This window comes from Chiloscyllium punctatum, chromosome 2, assembly GCF_047496795.1.
Source record: "Chiloscyllium punctatum isolate Juve2018m chromosome 2, sChiPun1.3, whole genome shotgun sequence".
NCBI lineage: Eukaryota > Metazoa > Chordata > Chondrichthyes > Orectolobiformes > Hemiscylliidae > Chiloscyllium > Chiloscyllium punctatum.
This window is the reverse complement of record NC_092740.1, coordinates 148,845,444-148,866,548: the sequence shown is the minus strand read 5'-3', so window position 1 is coordinate 148,866,548 and position 21,105 is coordinate 148,845,444. Positions and strand designations below refer to the sequence as shown.

Sequence of the window (21,105 nt, the reverse complement as noted above, 5' to 3'; positions counted from 1 at the left end):
AACAGTAAGTCAGTAGAATATGCTAATAAAAATCCATTATTCAATTGTCATCAGTCAGTAGCTCTGATAGTACTCTGAATATTATGAGAGATAAAACAGCACATCTTGAGCAATGCCATGGAATATCCTGGCAGTATTAAATGGACAACATATAATGTGCCAACACAAACTTACTTTAACATTTTTGTGTACGTGTCCTATAATCCTGATTGTACACTCAAGTTTTAAGAAAGTGTATCCAAGTACATGGGGGAAAACTGAGTTGCATGTTCTGCCATGATCATAATGAATGACAGGCTTGAAGGGCTGAATGGCCTACTCCTGTTCTTATACAATCCTCAGGTCTCATGCTTCTTGCATCCCCTTTAAAATTGTACCATTTACCATAGATTGTTACTCCACATTTTTCCAACTAACATACATAAATTGCATCTATAATACTATTCTCTTAACTGTTGACTATCGTTCAATTTGTTTTGATCTGCAAAGTTTTGGAAATTTACTAACAGAGATAAAACTAGCATCAAATCACTCAATTGCAGATCAACATTGTCCACATCATCCCACCTCAGCAAGGAGTATCTTCAGCCAAGCGGGAAGTAGTCGATTGCTAAGGTCTTCGGCCTTGCCATGTCCACAGGCAGCCAAGCCGTGAACCATGTTTCCCAGAGCCATGGCAAAACCTGCAGTCTGAGATTGAAAGAAAATTTAGAACATTAATATGCAAAGTAGCATAGACATACGTCACAGTGGATGAAGAGTGGAGCTGGAAAAAGCACATCAGGTCAAGCAGCATTAGAGGAGCAGGGGAGTCAACGTTTCAGGTCAGAACCTTTCATCAGGACTATCTCCAAGGAGACATGCACCAGTGCATCTATCTTTTTGTTGACTTGACCCAATTAAAGAAATATAACAAAGAATTCAAAAGTCTGCAGACCCACAAGTTATCAGCATCATTATCTTCTGATCTGCATTTGATTCCTACACTTCCATAAGCTTGGCAGTAATCCACTGATTTGACATTGCAACTGGTTAACTGAACATACATACATTCAACGTACATCTACAAAGATGATTTGAACTTCAATGTTAATGCACACTGAAGATGGAGAAGGAAAAGATATCACAGTCCTGCTGGTCAATAGGGCTGTTCTCCCATGAGAGAAACGATTGGTGATGCTTTAACCAGATGGTCAGCACGCTGGAGGTGAGGGGCTGATGGGACCTTCGAGGGAACCTCAACTAGTGTGGGAATTGTACCCAAGCTGTTGGTGTCACTGTGCATCGCAAACCAGCCAATGGAAATTTAAATCTTGGGAAATTTTGTGTTTGAAGGACGAAATCTTGAGCATTTTTCTAATATTGGTAAGGCTGGGATTTGCATAGTCTGATATAGCTGGTTCCACATCCCAATACACTTAGAAAGCTTTTTATTTTATTTCCTATATAAGCATTAAGAAATGAAGTTGCATCATTATTCACTACTCAAAGTCATCTGGCAAAGTCATGGGGATAATAGTGATTATTGCTACAATGTCAACCTACACAACGTATTGTTTACACTATCTGGCCTGCACACTTTCAAGTGCAAATAGTGATGTTCGTCTGGTGTTAATAACAGTTCAGTGTTAAATATATATGCTGCCATAACAAGTTGAATCTATTTCTTTTGTGGGCAAGAACTGCTGGGAGAAAGCTAAAAATGATCTTAAAAACAGTTTTACAATACCAAGTGAAGCGAGAACAGGAGTTATCCGACAAGAGCATATAGTCCAAACTTAACTTTTACTTCCTGAAGAAGGGAACTTGAAACATTAATGCTGTTTCTTTTTCAATACCTGCTGACTTTTTCCAGCAATTTCTGCTCATGTTTCAGATCTTCAGTACCCACAGTTCTTTCTTTCATTTAATTTTTATTTTAGGCCTTATGTCTTCAGGCTTACTCACCTGGGTTAGGGTGCTGCGGAAAAAGCCCTGCTATTCCATGATCAAAAAAAAACTCAAAGAACTGTGGATGCTGGAAATCTGAAACAAAAACAGAACTTGCTGGACAAACTCAGCAGGTCAGGCCATCATCTGCAGAGCGAAAGCAGAGTTAATATTTTGGATTCAATTACCCTCTTCCAGAATACTATTCCTGGATTTGTCACGGAAGTTAAACATTTTATTCCGAGTTTGCAAAATTCCCCAATTTATCTGTCTTTCAGGCACACATTGACAGAAAGCACGGATCAGGTCTGCATATTTAACGAGATTGCTATTTATTACAAATAAACAGATTCTAGCTACAGTTAAACAATAATAAACTACTAACCAGTTAAAACTCGATTTGCCTTTATAAACCCGACTTACACAAACAGGCAGACACACAAACAAAAAGAATAGAAAGCATACTGTCCGGGTTCATAATGGCCTGGTACAACAACTGCTCTGCCCAGGACAGTAAGAAACTACAGAAAGCTGTGAACACAGCCCAGACCATCACGGAAGCCAATCTCCCATCCACGGAGTCCATTTACACATCTCGTTGCCATGGAAAGACTGCCAACATCACCCCGGTAATGCTTTCTTCCAACATCGTGAACACACTCACCAACAGGCTCAAGAACAGTGTCTTCCCCGCTATTATTATTAGACTGCTGAATGAAACTCTAACTTCAAATAATATTGATCTTGCTTTGTGCACCTCCTCTGCAGCCATTACCTTGTTTGTTTCGCTCTGTCTAAGCACCCTGATCTTCCTCCTCCAGGTATTTTCACTTCCTTATAGAAGGCACAAAATAACTGGCTGACATATCTAACATCAAACTCAAAGGAAAGAAAATACAATTGTGTGAAAATGGGTGACAGGTCACACTCAGTATTGATGCTCATTTAAATGACCCGGTGATGGCTTGACAGGCATCTTGTGTGATTCTTGATAAAGTCTCTGACTTATTATTAAAAGCCACAACTTATACCAACTGGGAAATAAACCAGTTGGGGCATTGAGGTGGGGGCATTTTCTTTTGATCGGAAGGAAAAAGGACAGCTTCCTCCTTTCTGGAGATCCGATGGCTTCTGGCTGATGCTTCACACCCGGAAGCTGCTCAGATCCCTGGAGCCAATCACGTAGCTAGCAAGCAAAAGGCCTTTGTCATTGATAACACACATCAGTCCACAGACCAATCAGCAACTTGTTGCTGCCCAAATCTCTCTTCATACACAGTGCCTCCCACCCCAGCTCCAGCCTGTCAATTTTACTTCTCCCCCAAACCCCCACCTTGAATAAATAAATAGTGTAAACAGCACTTACAATGAGTGTCAATTAAATTGACCAGAAGTGCAGCAATCCTTTTCAAAATCAATTTTTCCCAACTTTTTCCCATTTCAGCCCACAATCAAAAATCCAGAAAATTAAAAATATTGGTCCTTACATGAAATTAAATGTGTTTCTGCAATCATGTTACCACACCAGGAAAAGCATCTGATAATAGTTAGAGTTATTGCGGGTCTTAATGAAGCCCTGTTGTACAGCGAAGCTATAATGGCCAGGGAAGTCCCCTTTTGTGTTGCATGAGTTAATCACAGCAGGAATGGGAGTGGTGGTGTCATCACTCACAGTATCATTCAGCCAGGGTACACGAGGAGAGGTCAGTGTTCTTTCTCCTGATTATTATCAAGTGATCTCTATTAATAGTAGCATTCAGTGCTATTTCCTGTTTGAGTCACAGAGACGTACAACACAGAAACAGACCCTTCAGTCCAACTCATCGATGCGAACCAGACATCCTAAATTAGTCTTGTGGCATTTGCCAGCATTTGGCCCATATCGCTCTAAACCCGTCCTATTCAGATACACATCCAAATGCCTTTTAAATATTTTAATTGTACCAGCCTCCACTACTCCCTCTGGCAATTAATTCCTTACATGCACCACCCTTTGTGAGAAAAGGTTTCCCCTTAGGTCCCTTTTAAATCTTTCCCCTCTCACCTTAAACCTATGCCCTCTAGTTTTGGACTCCCTACCCTGGGGAAAAGACCTTAACTTTTTTCCTCTCATGATTTTAAAAACCTCTGAAAGTTACCCTCATCCTCCTGCATTCCAGAGAAAAAAGTCCCAGCCTATCCGGTCTCTCCTTATAACTCAAACCCTCCAGTCCCAGCAAGATCATTGTTAGTCCTTTCTGCATCCTTTCCAGTTTAGTAGTGCCCTTCCTAAAGCAGGGCGTACAGATTTGTATGCAAACGTGGCCTTACCAAGGTCTTGTACAGCTGCAATATGAAGAGCTTCCATTTTTAGTGTTCAAATGATTCTCAGATAGTCTCAATTTTTCATAATTATGAATTATTTTATTAATATTGTAACAGTTAATTGAGCATAGCAACTCTCAGGAGATGAGGAGAACCCATTAGTTTTTGGTACAATTGCTTTGGGCAGGAACTTTAGAAAAGACATCTGTCCTTTTCCCAATATCTGACCTGACCCAAAAAGTCTTTAATGTTTCACTGCAAAATATGGCATCACCATCAAGGAAGCAAAGGACACAGAGTGTGAACCTGGACTGGGAGTTCAAGTCTCACAATCTTGATTCTGAATCAAAAGCAAAAGCTGACCGAGCTGCACAGAGAAACCTTTTGGCAGATGAACTTGAAGACACATCGACTTTATGCTACTTCACAAATGAATACATTGACTTATGAGAAAATAGACAAAAGACTCCAATTGAATTCCGCAAAGCCTGTCATATTTCCAGATTTTTTTGACCAGTTTTCCCACTAAAAGCATTTGGGAGAAATGAAAAGAAAGGTGTTTCAAGCGCTGGGTTTAAAGAAGGAAGCCACAGGTTACATGTATTTGCAGAAAACAAATTTAAGTCAGACAAAGCTATTCTGAACCAGACCAATCTGACAAGAGAGGAGTCATGTCATGCCAGGATCTAACAACAAACATTCACATCTCAGGGTGATGGAACATTGTTCTGATTGAACTTTGGAAGCTAATTTAAAAGAGTGCACACTATGCTAGGTTTGACAACAGCCCCTCTGATCAACTCCTGGACCAAGGAAACAGTTCAAAAACAAAGCTCCTATTTCTTTTGAGGAGAAGAAAAAAAGTGCAGCAAACAAAGCCTTACAGGGCTATACAAAGTTTACCCATCTTCTAAACAACCCGGTCAGTGATGTGGCTCTGTGGTTAACACTACTGCCTCACAGCACCAGGGGTCCAGCTTTGATTCTACCCTCAGGTGACATTCTCCCCACATCTGCTTGGGCTTCCTCTGGGTGCTCTGGCTTCCTCCCACAGTGCAAAGATGTGCAGGTTAGGCAGATTGGCCATTGGAAATTGACTGTAGTGCCCAGGGATGGGCAGGCTAGGTGGGGTTAGCCATAGGAAACGCAGGGTAATGGGGATAGGCTGGGGAGTGGGTTTGGTCAAATGCTCTTTGAAGAGTTGGTGCAGACTCAATGGGCTGCACTGTAGAGATTCTCGGATTTGCACTGAAACTCTCACTAGTTACACTTCCCGTAGAAGACATTCTGGTGTATTGCTTTCAGCATTGTAAGGCAGGCTCAATGGGCTGGATAAGGTCTTTCCACACTGTAGGGGTTTTGTGATCCCAATATCCCTCTGGAGCAGCTGGGACGGGAACACTAACCTCCTGACTCAAAGGTAGGGACACTACCACCGTGCCACGTGTTTTACACAGGCTCAAAAATGCTGGAAGAGTGGCCAGAGGTGACATATCGAAGTCACAGATGCAGGGCAGCCTGGCATGTTCGTTATTTTGATCAAATACAAACTGTACTAATAAAGCTAAAGAATTATAATTGCTGCCCTGTATGTTCACCTGCCGTGAAAGAAAACAATTTAACACTTGACAAGAATCCTCATCTCATTAAGTTTTTGGTCAGTGCACTAACACAGCAATTAAGGTAAAACACAGAGAACAACATGAATATCTGGCTCAGGCTATCAACGGTGACTATTTGTTCCAAATCCTAGCTAACACAAATTGGTCAATTGGAAACATGAAGCAGGGATGAGATGGCTCCCACAGAAGTCAGGACTTAACATTATAGGAGCAAATTCTTTTATTCATTCACGGGATGTGAGCATCATTACCCAGGCCAGTATTTATTGCCCAGAGGGCAGTCAAGAGTCAACCACATTGCTGTGGGACTGGTGTCACACTTTGGCCAGATTGGGCAAAGATGGTTCAATCCATTCAAATTTGAAGTGATACACCTGGGCGGGGTAAACAAAAGGCAAGGGAATACACGATAAACAGTAGGACTGTGGGAAGCGAAGATCAGCACGACCCTGGCGTGGATGTACACTGGTCCCTGAAGGCATCAGCACAGATTGTTAAAGTAATTAAGGCGGCTTATGGGTTCCTTGTCTATGTTAGTTGAGGGAGAGTGTTGAACAGCAGGGACCTCATGCGGGAATTGTATAAAAGGTTTGCTAGGCCACACAGTGAGAGTACTGTGTGAAACTCTGGAATCCACATTATGAGGAGAGACGTGATTGCACTGGAGAAAGTTCAAAGAAGATTTACCAGGATGTTGCCTGGAATGGGGAGTTTTAGCTATAAAGAGAGATGGGACAAATGGAGGGGTTGAAGCAATGGTGAGATCAGCAATGATCATATGAAATGGCAGAGCAGGCTTGAGGGGCTGAATGGCCTTCTCCTGTCCTATGTTTTTATGTTATGAGCTCGGTAATTACAATTATGGTGGAGGTTACCATGCAGCACGGTAACATTAGCAACATTTTAATTTTGTCTGCTTTTTTCCCCCCCACCCCCCAACCCTCCTCTGAGGACACTGGATCTAGAATTCAACTGGGCTCTGGATCATCTGATCTCTGACTGGAGTTACAATAGGAGACTGACTGAGCCCAGTACTGAAAGGTGTGATGACTTCTCTATTAAGTTGCATTTCTTTATTGAAATATTGCGTGCAATTCTGGTCTCCTTCCTATCGGAAAGATGTTGTGAAACTTGAAAGGGTTCAAAAAAGATTTACAAGGATGCTGCCAGAGTTGGAGAATTTGAGCTACAGGGAGAGGCTGAACAGGCTGGGTCTGTTTTCCCTGGAGCATCGGAAGCTGAGGGGTGACCTTATAGAGGTTTACAAAATTATGAGGAGCATGGATAGGATAAATAGACAAAGTCTTTTCCCTGGGGTCAGGGAGTCCAGAACTAGTGGGCATAGGTTTAGGGTGAGAGGGGAAAGATATAAAAGGGACCTAGGGACAACTTTTTCACACAGTGTGGTGTGAATATTGAATGAGCTGCCAGTGGAAGTGGTGGAGGCTGGCACAATTGCAATATTTAAAAGGCATATGGATGGGTATATGAATAGGGAGGATTCAGAGGGATATGGGCCCAGTGCTGGCAAATGGGACAAGATTGGGCTGGGATATCTGGTTGGCATGGATGAATTGTACCGAAGGGTCTGTTTCCATGCTGTATGAATCTGTAACTGGCAGTATTTGAACACAGATGTCTGATCACTGACCTGTTGGCTCTGTTCCGTCAAAGTCCGCAGCTTGATCATGATCTCTTCAGCCTCATTAGCTTGTATGATCCCAGCACTGAAAGCAGAAACACTCACACATGCCACCGAATAAGCCAATACCTGAAAGAATTGACGTTCATGAGTTTCCTTTCATTATTAATTGTCGTACAGCCCACAGACAATTGAAAATGACAATTAAAATTTTTAACCAGTGGACACCCTAAGGAATTACAAGGCCTGACATTTTTCTAAGCTTAAATTAATTTATCAAACTTAAAAAAGGTTCCTTGATAAAGTTATACCCAGTCCCGACTTCCCAGTAATTACTGTGACCAAGCAATCGGGTCCGATGTTCCTATTGGTGTATTGGACTATGAAGATGTCGATAAAAGCTGTTGAAATGTTCGATCAGCCATAACTGCATTATATGGTAGAACAGGATGGATAGGCTCCTATTCCTATGTACCTCCACTCAGAGGCAGTGAAGAAGGAATATTCCCTATTGTTTGAAGTATGAGATTTGTGTGATGTTGAGCATTTAAAACTATCCTTTTTGATGATAAGATTATCGTGGTTTTGAACTGCATCTTTAAATGTAGGTTAAATGAAGAGTTTTACGTCACAGTAAACCTGTTCAATTATTAAATCAAAAGGAATGTCACAAGTGTGGTTGAAAGAGAGGTGCCAAACATAAACAACTGGGGACAATGGTCACTTTTTACATTCACAATGAAAACAGCCTGTGTCTCCTAAAACACAGCAAGGTGTTATTGCTATCAGGTCATAAACAGAAACAGAGAGATTGTTTCCAGCCCAAGGTAAAAAGCAGCAGTAATTAGAAATAGCTGATTACAATTCTAACATGGATACTGAGCTTGTATACTTCTTGCTGCGAGTGGCTAAGAGAAAGCCATAGTGTTCCGATGACATGATTACCGAAAAATTCAGATGGATTGTAAAGAGAAAATTGTTGCAAGTTTTGGTCTTGGAGCATATACAGCCGATTGGAAAGGAAGGAACAAGGTGACAGGCCTGCATCTTAAGCAGAGACATCACTGACTCTCTCCCATATACTACATGTAATACAGGCGGCAGCCCAGTAAGGAAACAGAGTTCATGAGCAATTAAGTCATCTGAAGGATTTGCCGAGCTAAATTATGGGAAGTTTTCTCAGCAAAAGTCTCTCAGTGGAAGATAGAACAGGGAAAGCAATGTGCAAGTAACAGTGTGCGTATACATTTGGCATGAATCATGCCAAGTGTGACCTTGGTTTGGCCATTCTTAGTAAATGACTGCCAGATGTATGCAGATTTATTGCCAAGTCAAAATTTGATACCAGTGGTGTATCTTGAACTATACTCTCCAGATAATTCTCTCTCTTAACTTCATCCAGCTCAACACACATTCTACAGTAGGAGGGAACATTGGCCAGTAATATTTCAGGCTCTTAACTGCATACAATTGTAATTCAGTTTTTTAAAAACTGTTTCTAACTCCAAGTCTTTGTTGATTTTTATATTTGTTCCAAGTTACCAGTCTACAGAGAATGATGTGGTGAAAGAATGTCTGCAGACTTCAAGACTTGTACATGAACAAACAGACAGTGACAGAGACACAGACATAGAACAATCTTCTCCCTAAATTTCAGACAGGAACAAAATGAGAAACCTCTGCATTTTAATAAGGGCACTCCCACTGGAGTGTGCTCCATGTTGCAGTCATAGCTCCAGCCTCACAGCAAATCAAGGACTCCACTGCTAGGGTTGTCTTTGAAAATGGTCATGGCAACAAACTTTAAAGCACGGCTCCTTCTCAGCTGAAGCTAGACATGTTCATAGGGTTTCATGTTACATTAGGGAGATCACTAAAGCTCTCTACTCAAAAGAGAACAAGTGACATTTTATTGGCTGTTGAGAAGACAGTGCATCAAGTCCCAAACTTTGCTGGATTGCAGGTTTCCTGAAAATGTAGGTGTGCCGACCACATGCACATCACTTTTGTGAGCTCCATCTCATCAGAACCCAAAGAGATTCTACTCCATCCATGCAATCAAAGGAAGTGATTCATGAAGATTGGTGCCTGGTATCCCAGTCATGTACCTGCGGCATTTGAGTGAGATGGGCAAACTAAATGGTATCTCCCAGGAGAATTCTCAGACCAGATGACAAACGACTGTGGTGTGCAACTCACTCAAATGTCAAACGCCTACATACGATTCTGCTACCTGGACTGTACTGCACAAGATTGTACCAATCAACAGGACAACTGTCAAGGTACAGAGAGGTCGACTGCATCCTTGTTTTCACTTCAAGTCAACCCTTTGGCAATACAGCTGGGAAGCTTTAGCTGACTGGGATGCAACCTTGACATTTTGCAGGGATTAATAATGGTTTTAAATGTCCAAATTTGCTTTCCCTTATTCATGGTACCAAGTTAAGTAACTAGCAAAGCTTTGTAATGCAGTGAAAGCACAGTACTGCAGGCACTGGAGAGCTGACAAGTCCAATCTGCTGGAGAAACTCTGCAAGTCTGGCAGCATCTGTGGAAAGAGAGTTAACATTTCGACTCAGGTATAATTTCTTCGGTACTGAAAGCCACTGGACAATGATTGTTTTGATCTTGTTAACAAAGAGGGAAGAGTGGAACAGATGGCGAGGGTGCCACAACAAAGGGCAAAGGGATTGGAGGGATATAGATGCAGAATCAGTGTTAATAGTAGGCAGGAGTAGAAGAAAATAGGTCATTTTTGTTGAGGACAAACCTTTGCAAGCATGACATAAAAGTGGAAGGAAGATGGTGTTACCCAAATGGAGATGTATCCATGGGTCTGAAATTGTTAAACTGAATGTTCAGTCTTGAAGGTGAGGTGCCTTTTCTTCAGCTTTCAGTGAGCTTCACTGGAGCAATAGAAACATCCTCATAAGAACAAATTGGTTGAGAATAAAAGGAAGACATGTCAGAAGCATCGTTGTGGAAAGAAGCATCGTTGTAATAGATGCAATAGGGATAGCGAACCTGGGAAAATGGACTGAAATGTTTACAGGAAGCAGCGTGTGAGGAAATATAGGCATGGTAACTGTGGGAGTCAGTGGGTTTGTCATGGATATTGTTGGATAGTGTATCGCCAGAAACAGAAACAGACAATTCAAGGAAGTGATGGGAAAGTCAAAACGAACCGTAGAATCCCTACAATGTGGAAAGAGGCCATTCAGCCCACCCAGTCCAAACTGACTCTCTGAAGAGCATCTCACCCATACCCTATCCCTGTAACCCCTCATTTACCATGTCTAGCCCACCTAGCCTGCACATCCCTGCACATTATGGGCAACTGAGCATGGCCAATCCAACTCAACTCCTCAACTTTGGACTGGGTGAAACCAGAATGCGAGAGAAATATGAAAACTGGAAGGAAAATTGATTAATTATTCTATTTTCAGGTGAGAGCAGGCAGCAGCATTGATAACATCATTGATGTATCAGTGGAAGTGTTGTGGGAGGGGGGGGTCAAAGTAGGACTGGAACAAGCAATACCCAAATACCCCTAATAAGACAGGAATGACTCGGGCCCATACAGATACACGTGGCCACACGTCTTATTTGTGGAAAATGAGACAAGTTCAAAGAGAAATTGGTAAATGTGAGTTCTTGTTTGGAAGGCACCAGACAAATTGAATCTGACAGGATAAAGAGCCCTGGAGACGTCAAGTAAGAGCTGATTCCAAGTCAATGAATTACATTGCCATGGGACAAAGTGTGAATGAGGTAAAGATAGGGCGGAGCAGACAATATCATTCCATTTCTGACCTGGAAGAATAGGGAAAGGGGCTGTTGCTTAAAGTAATACAGAAGTGCCATTTCAGTTAAAAACTGAACACCTCAGTGAGGTGGTCCTCATGGTACCTGGCTGTCTCGGACTACAATCTGTTTCAATTTAAATTTGGGGGATTGAGGGAACAAGTTAATGAAACAGTACTTGGATGCCTGAAAGAACCTTTTGCAGGATATCTTGTCAAAAGGCAGTGCCAAAAGCAGAGTTGTCCTCTGCAGATGCCAAAAGTGTCCCTTAAGGCCATCTGGAAGTTGAAAAGAATGCGAGAAAAATATTTGGTGACCAAGGTAGAAATTACAGAACCCTATGCAGGATTCACAACTTTAACCTGCATTAGGACCTCCACTGAGCACACACCAAGTCCTGACTCAACACATGTTACTCAGCCTCCAATAACTCTGTTGCAGTCTTAGAAAGGTACAGGACGACCATGAATACCTCCCTGACACTCCACCTTAATGGCAGGCAAGGGGGCAAAACAGGCAAGCACAGTCAATCACATTTGAAAAATGGTTTCTGGCAAGAAATGGTGGAAAATCCCCTCTATCCTGGGCCAGATCCGGGTTGTGGGCCTGTTACTGCTTATTAGCAGCAGAGTGCCTCAGTGGTTAGCAATTCTGCCGCAAACTGCCAGTTCGATTCCACCCTCAGGTGACTGTGTGGAGTTTGCACATTTTCCCCATGTCTGCGTGGGTTTCTTCCGGGCGCTCCGGTTTCCTCCCACAGTCGAAACATGTGCAGTTTAGGTGGATTGACCATGCTGAATTGCCGATAGTCTCCAGAGATATGCAGGCTAAGTGGATTGGTCATGGAAAATGCAGGGTTAGAGTAGGGGGCTGTCTGGGTGGGATACACTTCAGAGAACAGATGGGCTGAATGGCTTGTTTCTACACTGCAGAGATTCTATTATTAGAGATTTAACCAATTCTGGTCATAATGGTAAATTTAAATTATTCTATGAAGCAATTCTTTAATTTATACGTGAAGATGCTTATGTCTAAACTGGTCCTACCTCTTGGTATACCCTGCTCTGAGACGTACTTTCATCCAAGCTGCGACAGAGTTCACTAAGAGTGACAGACACATGCACACGGCTCTCTGTTTGGCTGCTTTGGCTCATCAGGGACAGAACCAGCCCCACTCCCAGGATGCAGCCTGTACTGCAAAAATGAAAACAACATGCATCATGAGAACAGTCACTGCAGCCTGAGAGACTCTTCCCTCCATGCCCTGTAGGCTGATGTTGGGTATTCTGCATTCACATCTCAAAAGTCAAACAAAACCTCATGAAATCGGTAGGCTGCAAGTTTAAAATTGGGATTATTGTGCTTAATAAACTCTTTCATATACTCTACGACACTGACCAGTAGTCACTGGGAATACTGGCCACAGAAGTGATAACTGAGCAATTTTACACAAATGTTTCACTGCAAGTCTTAGCTGGATGAAGGGAATGGATCAGAAGATGTACAGAAGGCACACTTGCGAGTCTGATTCGACCATGGGAAGGAGTCATTACTCTGCTTTCAAGCTTAGGAATCCCTGTCAGTAAGGTATAGCTCATCAGCACTAGGAGTTTTAAGCTCGGTGAAAACGGTCCAATAAGCGTAAAGACTAATACCTTGGAAATTGAAACAAATGAAGTCCACATTCTGAATGTAAAACTCCACAGGTTTCAAAACCAGTCCACATGGCATGACGAGGTGATGATGTGGCAGTCATAATCCTGTTAGTATCTCTAATCCAGGGTGTTAGCGAAGACTTTGAACACTCTTAGTAGGCACGCACGACTAAATCTGTAGCACTGTCATGGTTACCATGGAGAAAGTGAGGACCGCAGATGCTGGAGATCAGTGTCGAGAGTGTCGTGCTGAAAAAGCACAGCAGGTCAGGCAGTATCTGAGGAGCAGAAGAATCGATGTTTCAGGCATAAGCCCTTCATCAGGAATTCCTGATGAAGGGCTTATGCCCAAAATATTGATTCTCTTGCTCCTCAAATACTGCCTGACCTGCTGTGCTTTTTCAGCACCACACTCTTGACTCTGTCATGGTTACCGTGTCCTGTGCAACTCAGCGCTGGTGGTAACAAAGTTGCCCCAAGAGGCTCAAAGGAGGGCAGTCAATACAAGGGAACGTGAGGAGACAGATTGCTTCAATTGTGTCACTGATTCCCTTTTGAAATTTTTATCTTTCAAACAGCAGAAGTTCTGAGGCAAAGAGAGAAGAATCTCTTACCCCTGCACTACTCCAAGGTGGACTGTATGGAATCAGTACAGATGGAAGCTATTCAACCCATCATGTCTCTCCTGGCTCCTGAAAGAGCTACCTAGCTAGTCACGCTCTCCAGCCCTATCTCCACAGCCGTCTAGTAGGCCAACATTCTCTACCCAATGCTCAAAACACGCATCATGGAGAATGTGCTCTTTTGAATTATTTTCTCAAACGTAAAAACAAACCTACCCGCTGCACAAATGATTTTATCTGAAACCTCTCTACTCAGTGGCAGCCAGGTTCAACGGCCACTATCGCAGTCAGGTGGGTCTCCAAGATGTATCACAGACAGAACAGGGATTGAACCTACACTGTTGTTTCTACACAGGGTGGTTAAAAAGGCATTTAGGACGTTTGCCTTCATTGCTCAAAGCTTTGAGTATAGGAGTTGGGATATCGTGTTGAGGTTGTACAGGGCATTGGTGAGGCTCTTCTGGAATACTGTGTCTAATTCTGGTCACCCAGTTAGAGGAAGGATATTATTAAGCTGGAGAGGGTTCAGAAGAGATTTACCAGGATGTTGCTGGGTATGGAAGGTTTGAGTTATAAAGAAAGACTTGCAGGAGGTTGAAAAGTGACCTTAGAGAAGTTTATAAAATAATGAGAGGTATAGATAGAATAATAGATAGGTAATTGTGCGTTTCCTTCGGATTGTTGGATTTCAAGACGAGAGGACACATTCTTTAGGTGAGCAGAGAGCGATTTAAAAATAGACATGACGAGCAAATATTTTACGCAGAGAGTAGTTTGCATGTGAAATGAACTTCCTAAGGAAGTGGTGGACATGGGTATAATACAATGTGGAAAAGACATTTGGGTAAGTACATGAATAGGAAAGGTTTGGAGGGATATGGGCCAAGAGCAGGCAGGTGGGAATAGGTAAGTTTGAGATTGTGTTCAGCATGGACTTGTTGGACGGGAGGGTCTGTTCCAGCACTGTATGATGCTATGACTCTATATTCTGCACTAAACCCTCATCAACTAACCAAATGAGCTAAATGACAGTGGTTAGCACTGCTTCTTACAGCGCCAGGGACCAGAGTTTGATTCCATCCTCAGGTGACTGTCTGTGTGGGGTTTGTACGTTCTCCCCATGTCTGTGTGGGTTTCCTCAGGGTGCTCCAGTTTCCTCTCATAGTCCAAAGATGCACAGGTTAAGTGGATTGGCCGTGCTAAATTGCCCATAGTGGAAAGTGAGGACTGCAGATGCTGGAGATCAAAGTTGAAAAGTGTGGCACTGGAAAAGCACAGCAGGTCAGGCAACATCTGAGGAGCAGGAGAATTGATGTTTTGAGCATAAGTCCTTCATTAGGAATTGCCCATAGTTTAGGGTGTAGGTTTGCTCGCTGAGTTGTAGGTTTGATATCCAGATGTTTCATTACCTGGCTAGGTAACATCATCAGTGGTGACCTCCAAGTGAAGCGAAGCTGTTGTCTCTTGCTTTCTATTTATATGTTTATCCTGGATGGGGTTCCTGGGGTTTGTGGTGATGTCATTTCCTGTTTGTTTTCTGAGGAGTTGATAGATGGTATCTCAATCTACGTGTTTGTTTATGGTGCTGTGGTTGGAGTGTCAGGCCTCTAGGAATTCTCTGACATGTCTTTCCTTAGCCTGTTCCAGGATAGATGTGAAAGCAGGAGACAACAGCTTCGCTTCACTTGGAGGTCGCCACTGATGATGTTACCTAGCCAGGTAATAAAACATCTGGATATCAAACCTACAGCTCAGCGAGTAAACCTGCACCCTAAACCTCAACCTGAGCTACAAACCTTGCAAAATTTGCCCACAGTATTCAGGGATGTACAGGCTAGGTGCACTAGCCATGGGAAATGCAAGGTTAAAGGGATAGGGTAATGGGGTGGGTCTGGGTAGGATGCACTTCATTGGGTCGGTATGGACTCGACACACTGGAATCTAGAATTCTATGACAGCTCACAAAAGCACATCAAACATCAAGCTTAGAATTCAGTTACAGCACCCACAATACCACTTGCCAGAGCTAAAACTGTACATTCAGATGATCATCTTCCCACTTAATTTGTGTGTATATTATTTATTTTAGGAATTATTTGCTGAATGCATTGTATTATAAACTGAACAAGAATAGTTGAACTGGATGCTCAGAGAATGTAGAAACAGCTGTTGACAGATGAAGAAACAGCTGAATTTAACTTGTAAAAAATTTACATCTGACGAGTTCATTGTTACCACTTACTGAATTTATAACCATTCCTTAAGGTAAAATAAACGAAAGGTAATCAAACCGCACTTGTGTTCCAAGCTGGTATCAAATGAACATTTCTCCAGAGCATCCAGTGACTTCATGAGCAGTAAATTCATCTTCTGCCCGGAGACATCACTGCCAAAAGGATGACAGAAGACATTAAGTTCAAATACATTACCTCATACTCAGAAACTGACATCGTCCAATCCGTAAATTCAACCATGAAATAGTTTCAAATAATGCATGCTGTGCTTGAGAATCTGAAGTAATATAAATTTCAACAGGAGACAGGAGGGGTTAAAAACAGTCTGCACTCACAACAACTCTGGTTCTAAATGGCTTCTTTTGCAGACATCTCTTTGGTTACGCACAAAATTCCTCTCCATTCATGCATTATTGAACACAGTTTGCAGCAGCTCCATGGGGGGGGGGGGGGGGGGAAAGAGTGCAATACAGAACAGTCACGTACTTAAGATCATGATTCCCTGATTTTCACGACTACAGTTTTGAAGATTCATTTTTTTCTGCATTTTCCTTGTTATTGTAATGGTCACATGGCTTTGATCTTCACTTCTCTTTCCGGTCGCTTTATACTGAGAATGTGGCAAAAGACTTCAAAGAGCACCATGTAATAGAGGTAAGCAATCCTCACCGCAACATCAGGCTGTCATGATTAAAGACACCATTGTCCTGTAGAGTTCAATATTATCTAACATCCTGTCAATTTCCACCTGGAATCCTGTACTAAAATTATACTCCCTCTTTGGTTCATTCCTCTCTCAGAGAACAAGAAAATTGTGATGCATACTTCAAAAAGGTCCAGTTAACATTTTATATCTTCTTCTTTCTTCTCATTCTTAATTGTTTACTTGTGTGAATTCAGATCTGTTGCCGATTCAAGATGCTATATAAATGCAGTGACAGGAGAAATTGTATGACTAGCCAAGAGGAAAAGGGAAGCGTACATAAGGTCTGGGCAGCTAAGAACAGAACGGGCCCTGGAGGAACATCGGAAGACTAGGACAAGTCTTAAACGAGGAATCAAGCGGGTTAAAAGGGGTCATGAAATAGCTTTAGTGATCAGAACTAAGGAGAATCCCAAAGTATTTTATTCTTATATAAGAAGCAGGCTGGTAACTAGGGAAAGAATTAGTCCACTAAAGGATAATGAAGGAAGGCTGTGTGTCGAACCTGAGAGAATGGGTGAGATCCTGAATGATTACTTTGCATCAGCATTCACTGAGGAGAGGAACATGATGAATGTTGAGATTAGAGATAGAAGTTTGATTAGTCTGGATCACGTTGGCATAAGTAGGAAAGATGTGTTGGGTAGGCTAGAGGTTATTCAGGTGGACAAATCCCCAGGACCGGATGGGATCTATCCCAGGTTGCTGAGGGAGGAGAGGGAGGAAATAGCTGGGGCCCTGACAAATATCTTTGTGGCATCTTTAAGCACAGGTGAGGTGCCGGAGGACTGGAAGGTTGCTCATGTTGTCCCCCTGCACAAGAAGGGTAGTAGGGATATTCTGGGTAACTACAGACCAGTGAGCCTGACGTCAGTGGTGGCAAAGTTGCTGGAGAAGGTACTGAAGGATAGGATCTATTTATATTTAGAAAGGAATGGGCTTATCAGTGATAGGCAACATGGTTTTGTGCGGGGGAGATCGTGCCTTACCAACTTATTAAAGTTCTTCGAGGAAGTGACCAAGTTGATAGATGAAGGAAGGGCTGTAGATGTGATATACATGGACTTTAGTAAGGCGTTTGATAAGGCTCCCCATGGTAACCTAATGGAGAAAGTGAAGTCATATGGTGTGCAGGGTGTTCTAGCTAGGTGGATAAAGAACTGGTTGAGCAACAGGGGACAGAGAGTAGTAGTTGAAGGGAGTTTCTTGAAATGGAGAAAGGTGACCAGTGGTGTTCCACAGGGGTCAGTATTGGGGCCACTGTTGTTTGTGATATACATAAATGATCTGGAAGAGGGCAATGTTGGTATGATCAGCAAGTTTGCAGACGACACGAAGATTGGTGGAGTAGCAGAAAGCATAAATGACTGTCAAAGGATACAGGAGGATATAGACAGCCTGGAGAGTTGGGCAGAAAAGTGGCAGATGGAGTTCAATCCAGACAAATGTGAGGTGATGCATTTAAGTAAAAACAATGACTGCAGATGCTGGAAACCAGATTCTGGATTAGTGGTGCTGGAAGAGCACAGCAGTTCAGGCAGCATCCGAGGAGCAGTAAAATCGACGTTATGGGCAAAAGCCCTTCATCAGGAATAAAGGCAAAGAGCCTGAAGCGTGGAGAGATAATCTAGAGGAGGGTGGGGGTGGGGAGAAAGTAGAAGCAAATGTGGCTGTGGTAGCGAGTTTGTTTCAGGACATGGTTGAAGAGCTTCAGGGCAGAGGAAATGACCTGGGAGTTGCAGTGGGAGAAAGACTCCCTGAGATTCTTGTAGAGAGAGGAGGGAAACTTCTTCAAGGCAGGCATCATTGCAAGAGGATTCGCAGTAGGGTTAAAATCAACTAGGTAAAAACAATGACTGCAGATGCTCGAAACCAGATTCTGGATTAGTGGTGCTGGAAGTCTAGTTCTAGAGCAAATTATACAATGAAGGGAAGATCCTTGGGAAAAGTTGATGGGCAGAGAGATCTGGGAGTGCAGATCCATTGTACCCTGAAGGTTGTTGCATAGGTGGATAAAGTGGTTAAGAAGGCATCTCGTATGCTTGCCTTCATCGGACGGGGTATTGAGTATAAGAGCTAGCAGGTCATGTTAAAATTGTACAAGACATTGGTTTGGCCGCATTTAGAATACTGTGTACAGTTCTGGTCACCACATTACCAAAAAGATGTGGACGCTTTGGAGACGGTGCAGAGAAGGTTTACAAGGATGTTGCCTGGTATGGAAGTGCTAGCTATGAAGAGAAGTTGAGTAGGTTAGATTTGTTTTCATTAGAAAAAAGAGAGATCGAGAGGGGACTTGATAGAGGTTTACAAAATCATGAAGGGTATAGACAAGGTGGATAGAGACAAGCTTTTTCCCAGGGTGAAGGATTCAATAATGAGAGGTCACGCTTTCAAGGTGAGAGGTGAAAAGTTTAAGGGGGATACATGCGGCATGTACTTCACACAGAGGGTGGTGGGTGTCTGGAAAGCGTTGCCAGCAGAGGGGTAGAGGCAGGCACAGTAGATTCATTTAAGATGTGTCTAAACAGATGCATGAGTTGGCGGGGAGCAGAGGGATACAGATGCTTAGGAATTGGATGACAGGTTTAGATGGTAGATTTGGATCTGCTCAGGCTTGGAGGGCCGAAGGGCCTGTTCCTGGGCTGTAAATTTTCTTTTTTCTTTGATCAGTGAAAGCATTCTCTTAGGTCATCACTCAATTTTCAAAGAGCTATACAACACAGGAACAGGCCTTTCGGCCCACCAAGCCTGCACTAACGCATGATGCCTTTCGAAATTAAAAATCTTTTGTCTCTACACTGCTAAGATCCCTCTATTCCTTGCCTATCCATACACCCATCAATATGCCTCTTAAGTATTGCGATTGTTTGCAGATGACACCAAAATTGGTGGTGTAGTGGACAGTGAAGATGGTTATCTCAGAGTACAATTGGACCTTGATCAGATGGGCCGAGGAGTGGCAGATGGATTTTAATTTAGATAAATGTGAGGTGCTGCATTTTGGAAAGGCAAATCAGAGCAGGACTTATACACTTAATAGTAAGATCCTGGGGAGTGTTGCTGAACAAAAAGACATTGGGGTACAGGTTCATCGTTTCTTAAAGGTGGAACCGCAGGTAGATAGGATAGTGAAGGTGGCATTTGGAATGCATTGAGTATAGGATTTGAAATGTTATGTTGCAGCTGTACAGGACATTGGTGAGGCAATTCCTGTCTCCCTGTTATAGGAAGGATGTTGTGAAACTTGAAAGAGATCAGAAAAGATTTGCAAGAATGTTGCCAGGGTTGTCAGGTTTGAGCTCCAGGGAGAGGCTGATTTGGCTGGGGCTGTTTTCCCTGGAGCATCGGAGGCTGAGGGGTGACCTTATAGAAGTTAATAAAATTATGAGGGGCATGGATAGGGTGAAGGGTCCAGGTCTTTTTCCCAAGATAGTCCAAAACTGGATGGCATAAATTTAAGGAGAAAGGGGAAAGATTTAAAAGGGACTCGAGGGGTAACTTTTTCACATTGAGGGTGGTGAATGAACTGCCAGAAAAGGTGGTGGGTACCACGCCGACATTTCAACGGCATCTGGATGGCTACATGAATAGTTTAGAGGGATGTGGGTCAGATGCCGACAAATGGGAACTAGATTAATTTAGGATATCTAAGTTGGCATGGACGAGTTGGACTCAAAGGTCTGTTTCCGTGTTGTACATCTCTGTGACTCCATGACCTCCTCTGGCAGCACATTCCCGTCACTTACCATCCTCTGTGCAAAAAAAACTTTCCTCTCGCATCTCTTTCAAACTTATCCCTTTTACCTTTAACCTGTGTCCCCAAGTAATTGACATTTCTACCCTGGGGAAAAAGACTTAGACTATCCATTTTATCCATGCCCCCCATAATTTTATAAACTTCTATGAGGTCACCCCATATCCTCCAACTTTCAAGCAAAATCTCACCAAGTTTGTACAATCTCTTGTCATCCTCCAACATCTGGTGAACCATTTCTGTACACTCTCCACACCCTTCTAGTAGTGTGGTGACCACAACTGTACACAATATTCTAAATGTAGCCAAGCTAAAGTTCGATACAGCTGCAACATGACTTGTCAGTTTTTATGTTCTACGCCCTGACCAATGAAGGCAAGGATGCCATATGGCTTGACCACGTTATCCACTTGGGTTACCACTTCCAGAGAACTATGGACCAGTTGGCCTGGATTCTTTTGTACATTGATACTACCAAGGATTCTGCTAATGTACGATTCCTTCCTGCACTATATCTTCCAAAATACATCACCTCACATTGGCCCATGTTAATCTCCATCTGCCATTTCTCTGCCCAAGTCTCCAGCCTATGTATATCTTGCTGTATCCTCTGGTAATCCACCCGCAGCTCCCGCCAAACTTTGTGTTATCTGTAAACTTGCTAATCAGGCTGCCTGTATTTGCCTCCAAATCGTTCATAGACATATTACATACAACAGGTGTCCCAGCACCGATCCCTGTGGAACACCACTGGTCACAGGTCTCCAGTCAGAAAAGATGCCCTTCCACTGCTACTCTCTGTCTTCCATGACCAAGCCATTCTGTGTCTATC

The 21,105-nt window shown here is 42.8% G+C and overlaps 1 protein-coding gene across 3 annotated transcripts in view; it reads right to left on the bottom strand.

The window, feature by feature from the left end:
* Positions 1-21,105, bottom strand: part of focad (focadhesin) — a 189,461-nt gene that overhangs the window by 54,249 nt on the left and 114,107 nt on the right. For all 3 annotated transcript variants that reach the window (XM_072590215.1, XM_072590210.1, XM_072590222.1), the window contains exons 28-31: positions 15,876-15,965; positions 12,348-12,495; positions 7,507-7,626; positions 568-690 (exon numbers count right to left, since the gene is read on the bottom strand). In XM_072590215.1, the coding sequence (XP_072446316.1) occupies positions 568-690; positions 7,507-7,626; positions 12,348-12,495; positions 15,876-15,965 (481 nt within the window). The remainder of the gene's footprint in view (positions 1-567; positions 691-7,506; positions 7,627-12,347; positions 12,496-15,875; positions 15,966-21,105) is intronic.